This window comes from Rattus norvegicus, chromosome 17, assembly GCF_036323735.1.
Source record: "Rattus norvegicus strain BN/NHsdMcwi chromosome 17, GRCr8, whole genome shotgun sequence".
NCBI lineage: Eukaryota > Metazoa > Chordata > Mammalia > Rodentia > Muridae > Rattus > Rattus norvegicus.
The window spans coordinates 9,128,191-9,146,268 of record NC_086035.1 but is presented as its reverse complement, the minus strand read 5'-3'; the positions used below and the strand labels follow the sequence as shown (position 1 = coordinate 9,146,268).

General features: G+C 54.3%; 1 protein-coding gene across 13 annotated transcripts; it reads right to left on the bottom strand.

The window, feature by feature from the left end:
• Nucleotides 1-1,312: 1,312 nt before the first annotated feature.
• Nucleotides 1,313-16,666, bottom strand: Pdlim7 (PDZ and LIM domain 7). 13 transcript variants are annotated; one of them, XM_039095428.2, is made up of 14 exons: nt 16,407-16,666; nt 15,347-15,453; nt 11,844-11,995; nt 11,730-11,760; nt 11,177-11,295; nt 10,795-10,815; nt 10,409-10,545; nt 10,251-10,287; nt 9,240-9,301; nt 8,860-9,094; nt 7,639-7,819; nt 2,023-2,143; nt 1,804-1,919; nt 1,313-1,649 (listed from the first exon to the last, which is right to left on the bottom strand). In XM_039095428.2, the coding sequence occupies exons 2-14, from the start codon at nt 15,440-15,442 to the stop codon at nt 1,563-1,565; spliced, it is 1,395 nt and encodes a 464-aa protein (XP_038951356.1). In that variant the 5' UTR covers nt 15,443-15,453; nt 16,407-16,666; the 3' UTR covers nt 1,313-1,562. The 13 variants fall into 13 exon arrangements, 12 of the variants coding, with proteins under 12 accessions (XP_038951356.1, XP_063132193.1, XP_006253672.3 ...); XM_063276123.1 differs by lacking the exon at nt 16,407-16,666 and adding an exon at nt 15,764-15,890; XM_006253610.5 differs by lacking the exon at nt 11,177-11,295 and having other exon boundaries at nt 10,799-10,815.
• Nucleotides 16,667-18,078: the final 1,412 nt, after the last annotated feature.

Genomic DNA, 18,078 nt, shown 5'->3' with positions numbered 1-18,078 from the left:
CAGGCCAGCCTGGAATACAGCATAACAACCTTTTTCTTTCTTTTTTTTTTAAGATTTTATTTATTTATTTAATTTATTCATTTTATATATGATGAGTACACTGTCACTGTCTTCAGACACACCAGAAGAGGGCATCAGATCCCATTACAGATGGTTGTGAGCCACCATGTGGTTGCTGGGATTTGAACTCATGACCTCTGGAAGAGCAGTCAGTGCTCTTAACCGCTGAGCCATCTCTCCAGCCCTAACAACCTTTTTCAAACAAACGAACAAGACCAGGCATGGTGTGGTGCAGGCCTTTAATCTCAGTACTCCAAAGGGAGAGGCAGGAGGATCTCTGAGGCAGGAGGATCTCTGTGAGTTCAAGGCCAGCCTAGTCTACAGACTGAGCTCTGGGACAGCCACGACTATAAAGAGAAACCCTGTCTCAAAAAAAACCCAACAGGGGCTGGAGAGATGGCTCAGTGGTTAAGAGTACTGATTGCTCTTCCAGAGGTCCTGAGTTCAGTTCCCACATGGTGGCTCACAACCATCTGTAATGGGATCCGACACCCTCTTCTGGTGTGTCTGAAGACAGCTACAGCATACTAACATGGCAGGAGAGAAGGCTCAGCAGTCTAGGGCCCTTGCTGCTCTTGCATCATTCCATGGTGGCTCACAAACTATAACTCCTGTTCCAGAGACTCCGATGACTACATCTCCTACCCTCCATGGGCACCAGGTATGCACGTGGTGTCCATGCGTACATGCATACCAGCAAAACACAAAACACTCATCCATAAAAATACCTCTTAAAAACCAGACTCGCCAGCACCTGGTGAGGTGGGTGGGAACATCATGAGTAAGCGGTCTCCGGTACAGAAGAAGATGCCTAGCAACATTGTCAGGGATCCTGGGACTCAGCCCTGGATCCTTTCTCCAACACTGTCTTTCCCTGGCACCTCTGTGTCCACACTGTCCCCCGGATATTCCAGATCCCCATCTAGGCTTGAGCCCAGCACTCCGGGTGCCCTCCTCCCAGTGTGACCCTCTTTCCACTCTACTTCTCTAGGTGGCGGGTGGTGGAAGGCAGCAGGTGTCTCACCTGGCAGCCATGTCCTCCCTCCACCCACAACTCCTACTAGTGGCTTCCTTCACATCCCTGGGCAGTAAGCCCCAGGCATGGGGTCCACAGTATACTCTTCCCAGTGATCATGAAGCTTCCACAGCCCCAGGATGAAAAAGCTTAGCCCCAAGGATGACATTTTAAACCCGCATCCTCCTCCTACCTCAAGTCCCACTATTCCTGATGCGAACGGGGAGGCGCACAGCACACAGCTACATACAGGTTTATTGTGACACCAGAGTGAACTGGGGCTAGGAGGCTAGCACCTGTGAGTGACGGTGGTGGTGGTGGAGGAAGTGTGGGAAAGGGGACTGTGAGGAGGGAGCCCCAGGATCTGGCCAGGAGCCAAGGCTAGGACAATGGCTGCCAGCCCCACCCAGAAAGGTCGAGGGAGAGAGAGCTCTCTCATTTTATCACCCTTCTGGCAGAGTAGGGTGGCAGTAGTGTGAGGAGGTGCTCATACGTGGGAGAAGGCATGGCTCTTGCACAGGGGCTTGTCCTTCTTGGAGTAGAAGGTCTTTCCTTCCAAGTTGATTTGACATATCTGAGGACAAAGACGGTCCAGTCGCACGAGGCTGGGGAGGGTGGAGGAGAGCCCTTCCCCAAGCTCTCTGATATCCCACAGGCAGTGGTACAGGTATGGGGTGGTAAGGAACAGGGGACACAGAGTGGGAGGGGGAGAGGAGGGAGGTGCTTACTGCGCAAACAAAACACGTATCATGCCAGCTGAAACCCAGGGCTTCCAGGAAACGGTCCCCGGCATCGATCTTGAAGTCACAGCCGCGACACTTTGTGCCAAACATCTTCTCGTAATCTGGTAACAGGGACAGAAAAAAGGGTCTGCACCCGCAGGCGCCCCCACCGCCCCGCCCAGTCCCCCCCTCCAGTCCTTCTGCCTTCTCTAGGCCCCGCCTCACCTCGCTCGCAGTAGGGAGCCCCCTCCTCCATGTAGAAAGCCCTGTTGCGGATAGGGGTTTTGCAGGCTGCACAGGTGAAGCAGGGAACATGCCAGGTCATCTTCAGCGCATGCATGATCTCCTGGAAGAGGCCACAGTCGGGTTCAGCCCATCCCGTCCCTGAGAACAGGGGAAGGCTGGCACGCCCCCCCCAACTGCTGTAAAACATTCCATCTCCATATGCACAGATCCCAGAGCTGCATGGGCAACCACAAGTTCCTTAGCATCAGGTCTCCAAGACTTCCCTTCTCAGACCTGCTCCTCCCACAGCCAACAGTCAAGACCTCTCCATCTGCTCAGACCAAAACCCACCACTTTTCTTTCTTTTGTTTTCTTTCTTTTTTTTTTTTTTTTTTTTTTTTGAGGTAGTCTCTTCTAGCTCTGGCTGGCTTTGAACCCCTGATGCTGGTGCTCCTCACTCCACTGCTGAGCTTTTCAGGTCTGTGCCACCGTGACTCAACACTCCCTCTCTCCCCCATATCCTTTAATCAATCAGTAAGTATCGAAGGGTCCAACTTCAAGACGCATCTGGCCAGGTGACAGCTTAAAAGCCTGCAGGGTAGAGTTCAAACTTGGCCCACGTAACTTATGAAGGTCGTGTCTTTAAAAGGCCTGTGCAGGACCCAGCAGTCTGCCCTGTTCTCCCCCACACCTCCACCCACCATCGCTCACATGTTCACACCCGTGTGCTCTCTGCTCACCCAGATAGATCTTCTCAACCTTAAGGCTTAAGTGTCTGTATAATTGTCACTTTCTCCACAGGGCCCACTCTGACACCAGTGACTACTTTTTTTTTTTCTTCTTTTTTCTTTTTTTTTCGGAGCTGGGGACCGAACCCAGGGCCTTGCGCTTCCTAGGTAAGCGCTCTACCACTGAGCTAAATCCCCAGCCCCACCAGTGACTACTTTAAGCCACGTCTCCCTCCCCTCCCCACCTCCAATCCTTCCTAGATGTAGGAGACATGAAGCGTCCACTGCTCTATGAATGGATCTATTCCAACAGTGCCTAGCCCGCTGTGGGTCCTCGGTGGATCTGGCTCTACTGGAGGAAGCAGAGGTTCAGGAGATGACCTCTCCCCAGGGAAAAACAGCCATTCCTGGAACTCATAAAGGTCACCAGGGCTGGAGACTGTATGGGGCACCTGGCAACAGCCTTATCCTCTTGTAAAGCCTAACTACCTATCTTAGGACTCTAGTACTCCAATCCTGGGCCGTTTCCAAAATAGCCCAGGTTTGCAGTCAGGGACCCAGGTGGGGTATTCGGTGGGCCCAAGTGGAGCCTGCCTCACTTGAGGATTACAGGTTCACTCCAAATGACTAGAATACTTAGGTTGAAACCTTTTGTTTTTCCTGGTGCTGGTGACACCTCATAGACGCTAGGTAAGCCCTGAACCATCCAGCTACACCTAGTTTGGATTTGTAAAACATGCTACTGACTCAGAAGACAAGCGTGGCCATGCCAAACATAATCTTGGGGGGCATCCTAGCTCTGGGATGAACCTGGATGTCATTCCCCTCCCCCACAACCCCAAGAGCAGCTCCTTGAAGCTCATCCGACCAGCCTTCAGCTCCTAACTCCTCTGTCTTAACCTTCCTCAAGTGCTACCTGGGGCACGGACCGCTCTTCTGCATGCATCCTTCTCTGAGGGAATTCCCTCGTGTGTGTGTTTGCCTTCCTATTAAGGCCACTTCCGTGCACCTGTTCAAGTGTTTACTGACCACCTTCTACAATGGGCACAGCGCTTAAATCAAACAGACCTGCTCTTGGCTCACAGCGTCCACACCCAGAGAAACAAGATGGGTCAGAGGATGAGGATACGGTGGGTAAGTGAATTGTGGGGAGGCCTCATGGGAAAGGGGGGTATTGAGGTGTGGGGCACGGTGGTAGTGCACTGAGAGGCAGAGGTAAATCTCTGAGTTCGAGGTCAGCCTGGTCTATACAGTGAGTTCCAGGAGAGCCAGGGCTACACAGAGAAACCCTGTCTCAACAAAAGTGAGGGAGAGAATGAATACAATAAAGGGGGGGGGGAGATGAATGAATGAATGAATGAATGAATACAGTAGAAGGGTATTCCTGGGACTGGAGGGATGGATGTATAATTTGGAAGGAGATCAGAGTTCAATATCTAGCACCCATTTCTGGCAACCTGTAACTCCAGCTCCAGGGTGTCTGACACACTCGTCTGGTTTCCGTAGATACTCACATTCATTCAAGTATGCACACACAATTAAAAAAAAAAGAATGATGCCCCCTTCTGGTGTGTCTGACAGCTACAGTGTACTTATAATAAATAAAGAAAGAAAGAAAGAGAGAAAGAAAGAAAGAAAGAAAGAAAAAAGAGGTTGAAGAGTTTCTTGAGGAAGTGATAGCTGAGTCTCAGCTGAGGAGGAGTGGTGGTAAGAGAGGCTAGGCCTATGCAAAGGTACTGTGGTAGAGGGCCCAGAGCTTACTGACAAAATGGAGCCAGAAGCAGGGAGTATTTTCAAGGGACTTTTGGGCAGAAAGGCCCCTTACTAGAAACACCTGGAAGAGTGGTGAGGGCAGACTTTTATCCCTGGGAAGTGAGTTTTTTCCTTTCAGGTACCTGATGAAATCCATCTTTGCTAGGTATGTGGCTACCCAACATAAAGGCTATACGTCCCCGCCTCCCTTGCAGCTAGGTGTGGGTAACAAGTGGGTTCTGATCAGCAAGATGGAAGCAGAAGAGCTAAGTGACATCACCCTTTAAAGATGGGTGCCACCTGTCTCCTCTTCCTCTTTATGGCTTAGGGCTAGCTGGAATGCAGACATCTTGGGCAAGGCTCAAGAGTCACCCTAGACTAAGAACACATATTGAGAATGTCTGGGCAACAAAATGAAGGAAGCTACCTGCTATCCAGTCCCAGGCTGCCCACCTTTGCATGAAGCTGCTAAAAGAGTTCTCTCCCCTTCTCACTAAACCAGGAGTCACATTGTGGACTCTGGCCACACCTAACAGCCTTGCCTATGTATCCAGAGTTCAAGTTAGGGAAGAGGTGGGCCTGGGCTCAACTTTATAGTCTTACCACAGACAGACAGACAGACAGACAGACAGACAGAAACAGACACACAGACACTCCCCCCCCCCCACTTTCTGGGCCTTAGTGCCCATTGTGTACAATAGAAACCCACCCAGGTTGTCAAACTTAATCTGTTCTGTGTCCCCATCTCCCCAAGCCTGTAGGTCACAGGCTAGACCTTAGACCTGTCTGCCCGTATGAACTCCTGCTACATACACAGATACAGCCTCAAGCCCAGCTGTGCAGAGAAAACCTGGTGTTATGCTCTGTGTTTAGCCTCTGAGAGAACATATTTGCATCCATGTTTTACTTTGGGTTTCCACCTTTGCCATCCACGAGTACTGTCAGGCTATCTCAGGTTATCTTCCAGAGTCTCGGCTTTGCATGCTAGAAGCAGTAGACACTGGACTGGCTGTTTGTGGCATTTTAGACAGCCTTCTGCTACCACTGGCAGCTGCAACCTCGACTTCTGAGCTAAAGTACAAGTGGCCCTCAGAACTCTCAGGCCCGTCATCTGTGGCTTTGATCAACCATGAATCAGCAATGCTTGGGAAGAAATTGTGTCTCTATTGAACAGAGGTTGACTTCCTGTTCTGGTCATTATCCATGAATGACCCAGGGCAACAGTTAACTATATGTGACTGGGATTCTAAATGATCTAGAGACGGCTGAGGCACAGAGGATATGCAGAGGTTACATGCGACTATAATACCACTCTGTATAAGGAACGTGGGCGCCAGTATCTGTGGGGTCCTGGAACCAGTTCCCCCATGGCCAGCTAGGGTGACAAGCACACTGGGCTTCTCTTCTTCCCATGAGCCTGTGGTGGGTGAACTGCAGTTCTAGACAATAATGTAGTTTATATCTTTTGGGTTCAAATGCAAAACCTTATAACGTAAGGACTGGGATGGACCTCAGTCTACATTACCCATCTAAGGATGCTGTTTGCCCCTTCCCTCTCCTGCTGGGCCACCCTGGAGTCCCATTCTAGCTCGGGAACCCTTCTGTCTGAAATAAGAAAGCCTGTTTCTACTGGCCATGTCTCCACTGTCATGGCAGCCAAATGCAGACCCAGTGGGTGCAACCCTCTCTTGACCACTTCCCTTCTGAGGGTACTGCCGTTCTGCTTTTATTTGAGGTCACCATTCGTCCCTGCTCACTGGTTCAGTTGGAGCTCAAAGCCACCTGTCAATGTTTGACAGGATGGAGAGTCACCTTCCTGACAGCTACCGGGGAGGGCATACCCCAGCCTCATCCAATCAGACACATGGAACTTTCAGGAATGATTACGTGACTCAAGCCAAGCCAATGAGCATCAGTGCTGGGACGGCTGGGTGTCGAGTGGGACTGAGGTGTTTTCTCTCCTATGGAGCTAACCGGGGGAAATGGAACCTCACAGGCAGAGTGGCACTGCTCTTGCCGGTTTCCAGAGGAAAGCATGCTGTGACTGAAGGAAGGCCAAACCGACAAAAGGTAAAAACAGGCAAACTCAGGAGATCACGGAGCCAAGGCTCAGAGGCATCTGGAGTCAGCACCTCCAGTCCCTGAAGCTGGCTCCTTTCCTGTGCTTAAGCTTTTTTTTTGAATAAGAGTTTGGTATTTTAGGCTGGGAAGATGGCGGCTCAGTTGTTAAGAGGACCTGAGCTTCATTTCTAGCACTCGCGCGGTAAGTCACAGCCATCTGTGATTCCAGAGGACAGTGTCCTGTGACCTCTGAGAGTACCAGTCGTGTGAATGTGGTGCACATACACATGTGCAGGCCAAACAGTTGATACAGGTAAAATAAATAAAAATATAAACAAGTAGCTGATCTTTTAAGATATCCTGGCTGGCGGGGCGGGAATGGTGTACACCTTTAATCCCGGGACTTAGAGGGCAGAGGCAGGAGGATCTCTGTGAGTTCAAGGCCAGCCTGGTCTACAGAGCGAGTTTCAGGACAGCCAGGGCTACACAGAGAAACCCCATCTAGAAGAACTGAAAAAAAAGAAAAGTATCCTGCCTGATATAAAGTGAAGCCATTGATAGAATGTTTCCGCTTTTTTTAGGCAGTCTCACTACGTAGCCTAGGCTGGGCTGTCGGTCATGATCCTCTTGCCTCTGCTTTCTGAGTGCTGGGATTAGAAGTCAACGCCACTGTGCCTGATGAGGCTGCCAGAAACAGAACTAGGGCCTTGTGCGTGTGACACAGGTGCTCTACCACTGAGCTACACTCTCTGCTGTTAGGCTGTTTAGGAGTCTGGGGATTCCTGCTGAGAACTGCACATCTAACAGCTGCTCAACAGTGCTCAACACTGCTAACATTTCACTTTCTCCCTTGCCCTCTGCCCCTCTGCCCACCTGCATCTCCTGCCCACCTGCATCTCCTGCCCACCTGCATCTCCTGCCCACCTGCATCTCCTGCCCACCTGCATCTCCTGCCACCTGCTCACCTCTCTCTTCCACCCTCTTGCCCACCTGCATCTCCTGCCCACCTGTACCTCTTGCCCACCTGCATCTCCTGCCCACCTGCATCTCCTGCCCACCTGCCAGCCCCACTCACTCCAGTGATCTTCTTCTTGCATTTGGCACAGCTGGGTGCATAGCGCACATCATAGCAGGAGGGGCAAAAGATAGCTCCCTTCTCCTCGAAGAAGCCACCCTCTTCCAGGACCTTCCCACACTGGCTGCACACAAATTCCTCAGGATGGTACGCGTGGCCCAGTGCTACCAGGTATCGGCCGCTGCAGGGAGAGGGAATGCATGCAAGTGAGGTAGGGGCTCCAGGAGGAAGACAGGAGCGGTGTTTCCTCCCTTCAGAAGACCCTTGTTCTCACAGGAGCTGCTTGTTCATGTAAGCAAGATGGGGCAAACGTATACTCGCTCTTGATGACAGAGGCACCTTGGTTTGGGTGGAAGCTGATGGCTTGAGTCTACCAAGACACCCCTGGGGGACTACTGCCCAGTGTGAAGATGAAGAAATGATGAGACCCTGATGAATGCCCAGTCCTGACTGCCTGTTCCATTTGGCCTAAGCAGACATCTGCAGGCCTGAGATTAAACAGGGGTGTCAGAAGGAGGGGATGCTTTACAAATCCTCTCTGCCTGAGAGCTGAGGGCAGAACAAGCAGGCCAGGGACAGGACCAACAACTAGGAAGGCTCTGGAATCTGACTCTGAGGGGGCTGTGTGACTTGGCTGGGTTCCAGTAAGCAGTGTACAGAGGGAGGTACGTGTGGCCTATCGGTTCTGAGAGCAGAGGCTCGGCAGAGAGCAAGCCCGAGGAGGAAGCAGCAGAGAGGGAGGCCCTTCTTTATTCAGAGAGCCGGCGAAGCGACAGACACTGCTTCAGGGTGCTGCTAGCACCTTCATGCTTCCCCTGCTACAGCCGGGTGTGAGCGTGGTGGGAAGTGCAAGATTAAGAACCTGAGGATTGGGGGCTGCAGAGATGGTTCAGCAGCTGAGAGCACTGGCTGCTCTTCTGCAGGACTCAGGTTTGATTCCCAGCACCCACACGAAGGCTCACAGCCATCTAAATGCCATCTGATTCCAGGGGAATCCAACCCCCTGCTCAGTGTCTGTGGGCACCAGGCATGCAAGTGGTGCACAGACACACATCCAACTGAAACACCCACATACAAAACCACGAAAATTTAAAAAGATCTGAGGATCCAGACCAAATCCTTAACTCTCTTAGAGCAGCAGCAAAGGTAGGATAGGTACATGAGACACGACAGGGTCAGGTTACAGGGCAGGAAAGATCAGCATTAGAAAGGAATACTCACCGGATGATCTTGTGGCACTGGTGGCATACAGGCGTCTTGCCATTGTTGCTGCCTCCTCCTGTGCCCCCTCCAGCTGCAGCCTGAACTATGGAGGTGCGGTTCTGCAGAGGCGTAGGTGTGGCTGGCTGGCTGTGTCGGGTCAGCACTGTGCTGGTTTTGTCTGGGGCATAGCGCTCAGCAAATGCAGGATCTACGGCCCAGGGTGGGCGGCTGGTGGGGCTGGGGGTGGTGGGGCCTGACAGCCAAAGAAAGTAGATCCAGAGGGGTACTCAGGAAGCCCAAAGGGCAGAGGGTAGAACCCAGGGTAGCCTTAAAAGCCCACCACCCCTATGTCCATGGAGGCTACCCACCCTTCTTCAGCCCCAAGCCCAGTGTCTTACCAGGCCAGGATTCCTGGGGTATGGTTGAGGCTGGGGCTGGGGCTTCTGTCCTGGGCACCTGGCTGTAAGATCTGCCATTCAAGGCCCTGCCTGGCTGAGGCTTTGGGCATGGTCCCACCCCCTAAGTTCAGCTGTGCTGCCCCCTTGGGTGATGCTTAAATGCATCAAGAACTGCTGGGATGTATTCTAGGTCCCTCTGGGCTAGAGGTAGGAAGGGGTGCTCCCCCCTATGAAGGGTACAGCTATCTGGGCTGCTGTGTAGAGTGTGGAAGCAGAGTGTGCTCCTTCTCCTAGGGCAAGCCTTGGGTCTCCTTATCCAGGAGAACCATGGGTAAGGCAGAGCCACCCTGCATCTTGGTTAGGTACTCCCTCCCACCAAGAAGCAGGCTGCAGGACCCATACCAAGTCTAAACCATTTAGCATCCCAAACCCAAAACATAACCAGACCCAAAAGATGGGAGACAGAGGCAAAGGAAGCAGGACTGAGAATGTTTATTCCCACGCTCAAGGCAGCGCAGACCTGGCAGACAGCAGTACCACAGGGCCAAGAAGGAAGGCAGTGTCAGACGAAGCCAGGCCCTGTGCCAGACGGGCTGCCGGGACCAGGCCAGCAGGAGGTTCAGGCCAGGGCTGTGAAAGCAGTAGGTGAGAGCTGGAGGCACCCGTGGGGTGCCCTGGGAGGGAGTAAGAGAGAAGAAAGCAGAGGGCAGCAGGCTGAGCAGGGCCAGGCTAGGACTGCACGTTGAGCACGTGGGCAGAGCGCTGGTGGTGCCAGTCCCGGAGACGTGTATAGCGTGGGCTCTGTAGCTCCAGGACATACTTTTCCCTGAGGGGCAGAGAGAGAGAGAGAGGAGGAGGAAGTGAAAGGAAGGAGAGACGGAAGGGAGGAAGGAGGGAAGGAAATGAGGAAGGGACAGAAGAGAGCTCTGGCAGGGGATGGCCAGGAGTAGACAAGGACTGGTGGCCGGAAAGGAAGAATCGGGAGGTTAGGGAAAGCGCCCAAGCTTTTACCTTGACTTCTTCATGAATTCCTCATCCGGGTCTTGCACTGAGAGGACAGAGGCAGGCATTGACCAAGAGAAATGAAGGCTACCCCAGCCTTGAGTCCTGGCAAGGTCAGGCCCAGGCTAAGACCAGGAGAGTCCGCCCAGACCCAGGCCAGCACTTACTGAACTCTGTGCCCGTGAGGTGAGCAAGGATGCGGAAGGAACGGGACTGGCCTGTCCCTGGCCGCGGGCGCCAGTCTTCAGTATTCTCCATCAGCCGCTGCTTGCTGGCATCAGGGACCAGCTGTCTGAGCAGCTGTCTATGGAAGGGTAGAGCTCAGAACCCCTGGTTCTGTGGGCACCAGGGGCTGCCCCTCCCAGGATGTGATGTGCATGGGTTACGGTGACAGCTGAGAGGCGGGGTGGGGGTGGGGGAAGAAGGGGGGTAAGGCAAAGGGCTTGGCTGGGTGGGTGGGTAAATCAGAGTGGGCAGGAGGACAGGCAGGGCAGGGAGGCGCCACCACCCAGAGTGCCAAAAGGGAGAAAAGTGACAGGAAGAGGGGGCTCACTGACTTGTCAGGGGTCTGCACCTGCGAAGGAAATAGACAGATAGACAAATAAAGGGACAGACACAGGAGAAGAAAGACGGGTGGGGGGAAATCAGAGCAGTGGACAGGGAGGCAAGGTAGCAATGAGTGTGTGAGACTTGGCAGGTCCAACACCACACCCCAACCCCAGGCTGCCCAGGAGGGCAGAGCCTGTGGAAGAGCATCAGCCTTGGGCAGGGCTCTCTTCCTGAAGCCCCACCCAGCTGCCAGGGATTGCTGCCACACGGTTAAGGGGCTGGGGTCCGGCACAGACTGAGCAGTAGCGGGCAGCTTGTGTGTGCGCTTGCGAAAGGACTAGACCTGTGCACAAGAGGCAGGAGTGAGTGGGCAGGGGCTGACATACCCATTCTGCGACAGGGCGCTGTCAGTAGGTGGGGGTGCCCCGAAGGGCCGGGCCGTCTTGTTGAGGGAGGCGCTTGGTGCAAAAGTGTACCTCGGGGGGTCGGCGGGAGGGGTCAGGGCCTGGGCAGAGACAGAGCCGGGCAGGGTGGGTGGGAGTGGGGGCCAAGGTGGGAGCGGAGTTGTCACCACCACCAAGAACAGTGACAGGTCCGGCCCCACTCTTACACATCTGGCCAGAGGCTAAGATGAAGGGGTGACTGTGAATTCAAGGGGCCCATTTGGAAGTGATGAATTCAACCCACTCTGGGTCAGGGGGACCGAGGGCGGGTAGGCGCACACAGCACAGGCTTATGGGAAGAAGCAGGCAGACAGACAGGCAGGCACGTGAGGAGCCCGGACCGTGCGGCAGCTCCTAGCTCCACTCTCCCGTTCCCCAGACCCTGCCTGTTCTGGCATCTGCCCTCTGTTCTTAGCCAAGGCTGGGCCACGGAGAGCAGGCCAGCCCAATCCAAGTCCCTCCCTTTCTCAGCCAGGGTATCTCTGGTATAACCTACCTTCTGTGGTTTGCTCTGAGCAGGCTGGGCTCTGGAGAAGGAGAGAAAAGTGGTCATGGCCTGTAAGTGAGACCAGAGGCTGTGCTCACCCCTTGGGCCTATCAGCACCTGTACCTGCTAAGACCCAGGCTGAGGCGCTCCCCACAGGCACGGATCTTGTTCTGGGCTTCAATGTGTGTGAGGCTTCCGGCGTTCTCACCGTCGATACTCAGTACCCAGTCTCCCACGGCCACACCGGCCTGTGCGGCCTTGCCTCCAGGAGTGAGCTGTGGAAAGGAATGGTCAGAGGCCCAGGGGTGCACACCCAAGCTGCACAAGCTCCCTCACGGTCCAGACACTGCTGATAAACAGCCACCTTCAGGCTAGAGCCCATACCTGCAGGCTAGGACCACAGCCTTGACAGCTGTGTTTTCTGAGGTCTCTCTAGAGGCTGTTTGACCCACCAGATTGCCCTCCCCAGACAGCCACCTACCTGTGTTGCTGAAACTGGGCTATGAAGGCCTAACAGGGTTGATTGGGGTCACCTATATCCTGTGAAGTGTCCCATCTCCTATCTGGGAACTGCTACCGCTCCCCACCCCCACATCAAGGCCAACCCCTGATCCCCACCCCACACCCTTTCGCTCGCAGGGCTCCACATTCCTTTATTTTTATCTTAATTTTTTACTTTTGGTGACCAAGGCTCACTGCTTACCAGCAATCAGCCAGTTCTGGTGGCCGTCATTCCACCAGGCCTACTATGTTCCCCTATTTGCCACACGAACCAGAAATTCCCAACTCAAAGCCAAAAGGATTGGGGGCATGGTGGTTCTCCACAGGTCTGAAACCGCAGGGCCACTGGACCATCTGGTACCACGCAGAGCATTTACACTTAGCAGGTAGTAGGAGAAGCAGGGCGTAGGACGCCCAAGGGCCCAGGAGGCTCCTCGGGTGAGCTAATCAATGTGTACTGAAGCAGACAGACAGAAGACGAGAGGTTCTAGAGGTGCCAGGGACAGAGGGACCTCCCGCAGAGACTGCCAACTCTAGGACAGAAGGGGGAGCTGGACTCGACAGCTTTATTTTGTGCCTGAAGGGGAGGTTAGCAGAGGAGAGAGCTGGTGAGTCAGAGCCCTCTTTACCTGCTAGCACACGGTAAGAATAGCAACTCACAGAACACCTAGGACTGACGTAACATCTTCCAACACACTTGCAGGGGATCTAGGGATACACCCTGCTCACGCTCAGAAAAAAAAAAAACCAAAAACCAGACCTGCCAAACACCTGAACCCAGTCACCCAGCCAGCAAGAGGTGCAGCCAGGATTTGGTCCTGACTGGGAGGCTCCACTACAATAGGGCACAAGAGAGGGGTCAAGCGCACCCAATCACGATGCTGGGATAGCTAGCTGTGGTGGCATACACCCAGCACTGCGGAGGCAGAAGCAGAGGCAGGTGGATTTCTGTGAGTTGGAAGCCAGCCTGGTCTGCATAGTGAATTCCAGAACAGCCAAGACTACACAGAGAGACCCTGCCTCAAAAACTAATAAAACTAGTTAATTAAATCAAATTCGGGGGAAGAAAAAAAAAAAGACTCTGGGGTGCCAGGCAAGGTATACTTGTAATGCCAACACTGGCAGGCTAGGCAGAAGGACTGACAGCTCAAGGGTAGACAGTGTCCGAAAAGACACCCCCTCATTCCATGGCTAAGTTTGGGGTCTGCATGCACCCTCTCACCTTTATTTCACTGCGACCAGCCCCTTATAATGGGGACAGGGAAGTGACACTCTAAAGGGGAAATGACTTAGTCACAGGCTTGGTGAGTCACCAATGGAAACCTGGTTTAGCCACTCCTTCCTACTTCCTGAGAGACGTGGGGCAAGACCAAGGTGGGGGTCCTGTGAGGAGGAGCGACAGGCTCCCTGTAAAGGAACTATCTCTTTTATGGGGTGCACAGGGCAGAAGCATGTGAGGGGTAAGCCGTCCGTCAGAGTTGGAGAGAGGAGCACCATGGGGAGGACCATTTTGGAAAAGAGAGGTTAGTGAGATTAAGGAGGGGAAAAGCCAGGGGGCTGGACAGTATTATGGGTGTGGGTGAGTCAGCCTGGGAGCTCCACTGAGCAGCCCAACCCCCAAATCCCAGACATTACCTCATCTTCCAGGCCTGGGCCCTCAGCCAGCCCTAGCCCCTCCTTCCTCCCTCCACTCTGGGGTCAGGGGAGGGATAGCGGGCTGGTCCAATTTAGAAAAGACCACCCCACCCATCAGGGCCTAACTCACTCCAGGGCAGGGCTCAGTGGGCGGCCCCACCCACATGTTAAGGCCTCTGACAAAGGAGCCCAGGGGCCAGCAGGGGCCAGAGTACCCCCAAACCAGCAACATCTGCAAGGCCTTCATGACCAGTGAAGAAACTGAGACCTACAGCACACTGGCCAGCACTTTCCCAGAGGGGAAATGTAGGCTGAATGTGTGGGGGAAGGGTCCACAGCCCTTAGTCATCCTGCTGGTTGGAGCAGATTCCAAGGCAATTCCAGAGAAGTATCCTGGGAAGAACACAGCCAGCATGCATGCCTGCCCGCCCTGACCACCATGTCTGGCTCCCAGAGAGAAACAGCCTTGATACCCCTTTCAGGCTGAGTAGTGCCTGGAAATTCTCAGGCCCATTTGGGCTGGGCTTGCCCTGGGCAACAGCTGCCTGCCAACAGCCTACACTGTGGCTGGGTGGGCCTCTCTAGGCAAGCGGATGTCAGGGCAGGAAGTCCCTGCCCCCCTTTTCATCCCCCAGGCTAGTTGTAGATACCAAGCTAGAAGGCTGGCTTCACCCACTCTGGGCACAAAGTTTGCTCTGAGTCCTACTGACACCAATGACGGAGGGCCAGGTGAGGGGCCTAGACCTAGGCCAATCCTTTTGGGCTTTCTTGACTAGCCAATACTGGCCATCCCAGCTGGGGCTGCATTCTTGGGCTTATAAGGCAATCCCCCCTGCCACAGGGAGGAGTCAGCTCCCAGCTCCACCCTCCCCACCAGGGTGGACTGAGGAATGGGACCGAGAATCCTACAGGCCCGCCTTGCTACACCTCTGCTCAGGGTCAAAGGTCACGACAGCCCGCTACACCAGCTGACTGAGACTCAGCCCTCAAACAGGGTGGCGGCAAGAGTTCCCTGTCCTTACACATACAGAGAGTACAAGCCGTCCGTTTTGTGCCTCAGTTCAAACCCTTGCTCTGCTGTGGACCTGCTGAACGTGCTCCTCCACACCTCCAAATTCTATCACTTGGTGAAACATGACAACTGCTATCCCTTGAATAGCAGTGAAATTAAAGTTACATCCAGCTGGGGACCTGGCTCCACTCGCTGCTCTTCCAACTAAGACACTTCTCGGAGTCATCAGTCTCCAGTACTGAAGGGATCTCCCCCTTGGCACTCATAGGTGGGCGGCCACGGGTGGAATAGCATCAAATACCATGCCAAAGTGGGGAAACTGGGAGCACCCTGTTGGGAGTCTCTGTAGTGTCTGTTTGGATCTGGGCACTCCTGTCCTTTTGGTCCTAGCTTGCTCCTGTGGTTTCCCACCATGATCTGCTCGAAACCTGAGCACCCAAGAACCCTTAGGGAGTTTGTTCCCCCATCCAAGGCTCACCCGAGAGATGGAGAGGGGCACGTTGAAGTCCTTGCCCCCTTGCAGACGGAAGCCCCAAGGGGCAGGTCCCTCCAGCACTACCTTGAAGGAATCCATGGTACCTGCTCCTGTGAGGAAAGAAGAGAAAAGTGTCTGCACTGCAAATTGGCAGGCAGGTCCAGATCTGGGCACTAGTGTTGGCCAGGTACCAAGAAGGCACGGGCGGACGCTAAGCACACACAGGCACTGGGAGGCAGGTATCTCGTCTGGCTTGGCTGGGCTCCTGGCAGGCCGACCTCTAGCAGACAACAGGCAAGTTGGTTCCCCACCCTGCCCGCTGCCACTGGGAGGGTGAGAAGAGTCCTCATCAAGCTCAATTTCTTTTCTCTTCCAGGGGTTGGCTGTAGGGTTAATTGGCACTGCTTTGCCCAAGCTAACCTGGAATCTCAGGAGGGCGGCGGGGTGAGTCAGGGGCCAGCTCCCCCTCCTTCCCCGGGTCCCGGCAGGCAGGCCGCCGCTGGAGCCTGCTCGGACTATATAAGGCGTGTAAGCTGACACTGTGGAGAGCCCGAGGAGGGAGCACTTTAGGGGCTTGGGATATGAGGGGGAGGGGTGGGGAAGGAGGACGCTGGAGCAGGTCCTAGCCATTTTGGGACAGGTCGGGGCTGCTGGTGGCCAGGGCGGGACCCCTGGGCTCTGCAAGGGGAAAAGAAAAACTGGGGTACTGGCCCTGTGGAGAGCGACGGGGGTCATGTCCCTTACGCATGGCTAGAGAGGGGATCCTTTCTGGAAACCAGAGAAAGTAGTGCCACCCACGCACGATGTTCCCTTGCCAACGTGACTCTGTTTCCCTTCGTCTCCCGCCCCAGCCCCGCGCGCTTGGCTGCGTCCCCACCGCACACAGTGGCGCAGGCGCCAATCAGCCCCACTTCGCCGCAGGAAGGCGGGGGCGGAGGCTGCGGCCCGAGCCAGCCGAGTGAATCTGGCACACTCCACGACCGCCCACACCCTCCCCAGCGCCTCAGCAGTCCATGGGACCCCGTAGGATGCAGCCCAGGAACCCCCTCGCGGACGCCGGTACCTGAATGCCCGGCTGGGCGGCTGCCTGGCGGCCTCCAGGAGCCGCGCTGGGATCCGCCGCTGCGCTCTGACCCCGCCTCCGCGGACGCCGCGCATTTTGAGCCCGCGGAAGGGGGCGGAGTCCTAGACCACGCCCTCCCCAGGCCAAGCGAGTGGACAGACCGGGGTCGGTGGGAGGCCCCACCCAGTCCAGAAGCCCTGAGTCTCCAGGAGGGGGAAGGCGATGTCAGGCACTTACCCTCGCCAGCCCCGTCCCTGCCCAGCCTGTGCCCTACTCCAGGCTCTAGCCCGAGCCCCTTGCGCCTCCCACGGGCGGAGTGGAGGAAAAGCATCCCTTTGAAACACCCAAGTTGATTGGTCTTCTCTCACCTTACTCTTCCTTGTAGGGGAAAGTGGCATCATTAACACTTCTGTTAGGGATACTGTTAGAGGTCGATGTGGTCAGCACCATCAGATTTCGGATTCTCCAGGAACTGGAGAAGCGAGACAGGGTAGTTTCAAGTTACGTTTCCTGGCGTTCGGAATGTAGCTCAGTGGTAGAGCTCGTTGGAGGCTCTAAGTTCAGTCCTCAACCCCAAACCCAACTAAAGGCTTGCAGGGGCTTCAGTGAATATATATACATACGTACGTACATACATACATACATACATACATACATACATACATACATACATAGCCAACGGGGGCGGACTTAGCTCCACTTGTTTCCTGACAGTGTAAGTTCATCCAGACAGCAGCCCACAGCCCTGAGACTTCACCCAAGCTCCCAGAACCACTGTTGGAATGGTTTCCTATTTACACCCAGTCCAGAGTACACACTGTAGCTGTCTTCAGACACACCAGAAGAGAGCATCAGATCCCATTACAGATGGTTGTGAGCCACCATGTGGTTGCTGGGAATTGAACTCAGAACCTCTGGAAGAGCAGTCAGTGCTCTTAACCGCAGAGCGATCCCTCCAGCCCTCAGAGGCCCTCCTTTATCCTCAGCTTTAGCCAAGGGTGGGCAGAAAGGAAAAGCTGAGCTCTCCTGAGTGTTTGAGTGAGTAGTGAGGTGCACAGTCTCCCCTTGCCCAGCCCCCAACTGGCATTGCACCACCCTCTTCCCCGTCATTGTCCTGAGTACACATTGGCCTATGGAAGTTGTCACCTTTGGAGAAATCCTCTTCAGGTGGATCTGAGTTCAAGGCCAGTCTGATCTACAGAACGAGTTTGAGGGCAACTGAGGCTACATAATGAAGCCTTGTCTCAAAAAACTGAAGGAAGGAAAAAAAAACCCTTCTTCAGCTGTTTGCTGTGTTTCTGTCTCCATCACTTCCCCTTTGTCCTTGTCACCTATAGTACTCTTGACGCTTTCTCCAGGTCTCCTATGACCTCAGTCAAGTCAGTTGCAGCCTTCAGGGTTCATCCTGTCCTGACAAGGAATGCTGATCTACACCAGGTTGATCAGGTTTCCCTCTTACTTCCTTTGTTTCTTCTTCTTCTCTTTCTTCTCCTCCTCCTCCTCCTTCTCCTCCTCTTCTCTCTCTTTTTTTTTTTTCCCCAGAGCTGGGGACCAAACCCAGGGCCTCGCGCTTGCTAGGCAAGCGCTCTACCACTGAGCTAAATCCCCAACCCCCAATGCCTTCTTCTGCCCTCTTCAGGCATCAGGCGCACACAAAGCATACATATACCAG

Excerpts from the sequence above, each read along its gene's own strand:
- Pdlim7 (XM_039095428.2), bottom strand. The coding sequence starts at position 15,442 with ATGGATTCCTTCAAGGTAGTGCTGGAGGGACCTGCCCCTTGGGGCTTC. Across the intron at positions 10,288-10,408 it reads CCTCACGGGCACAGAGTTCA|TGCAAGACCCGGATGAGGAA; the intron begins GTAAGTGCTGGC and ends CTGTCCTCTCAG. Across the intron at positions 7,820-8,859 it reads CAGTGCCACAAGATCATCCG|CGGCCGATACCTGGTAGCAC; the intron begins GTGAGTATTCCT and ends CTCTCCCTGCAG.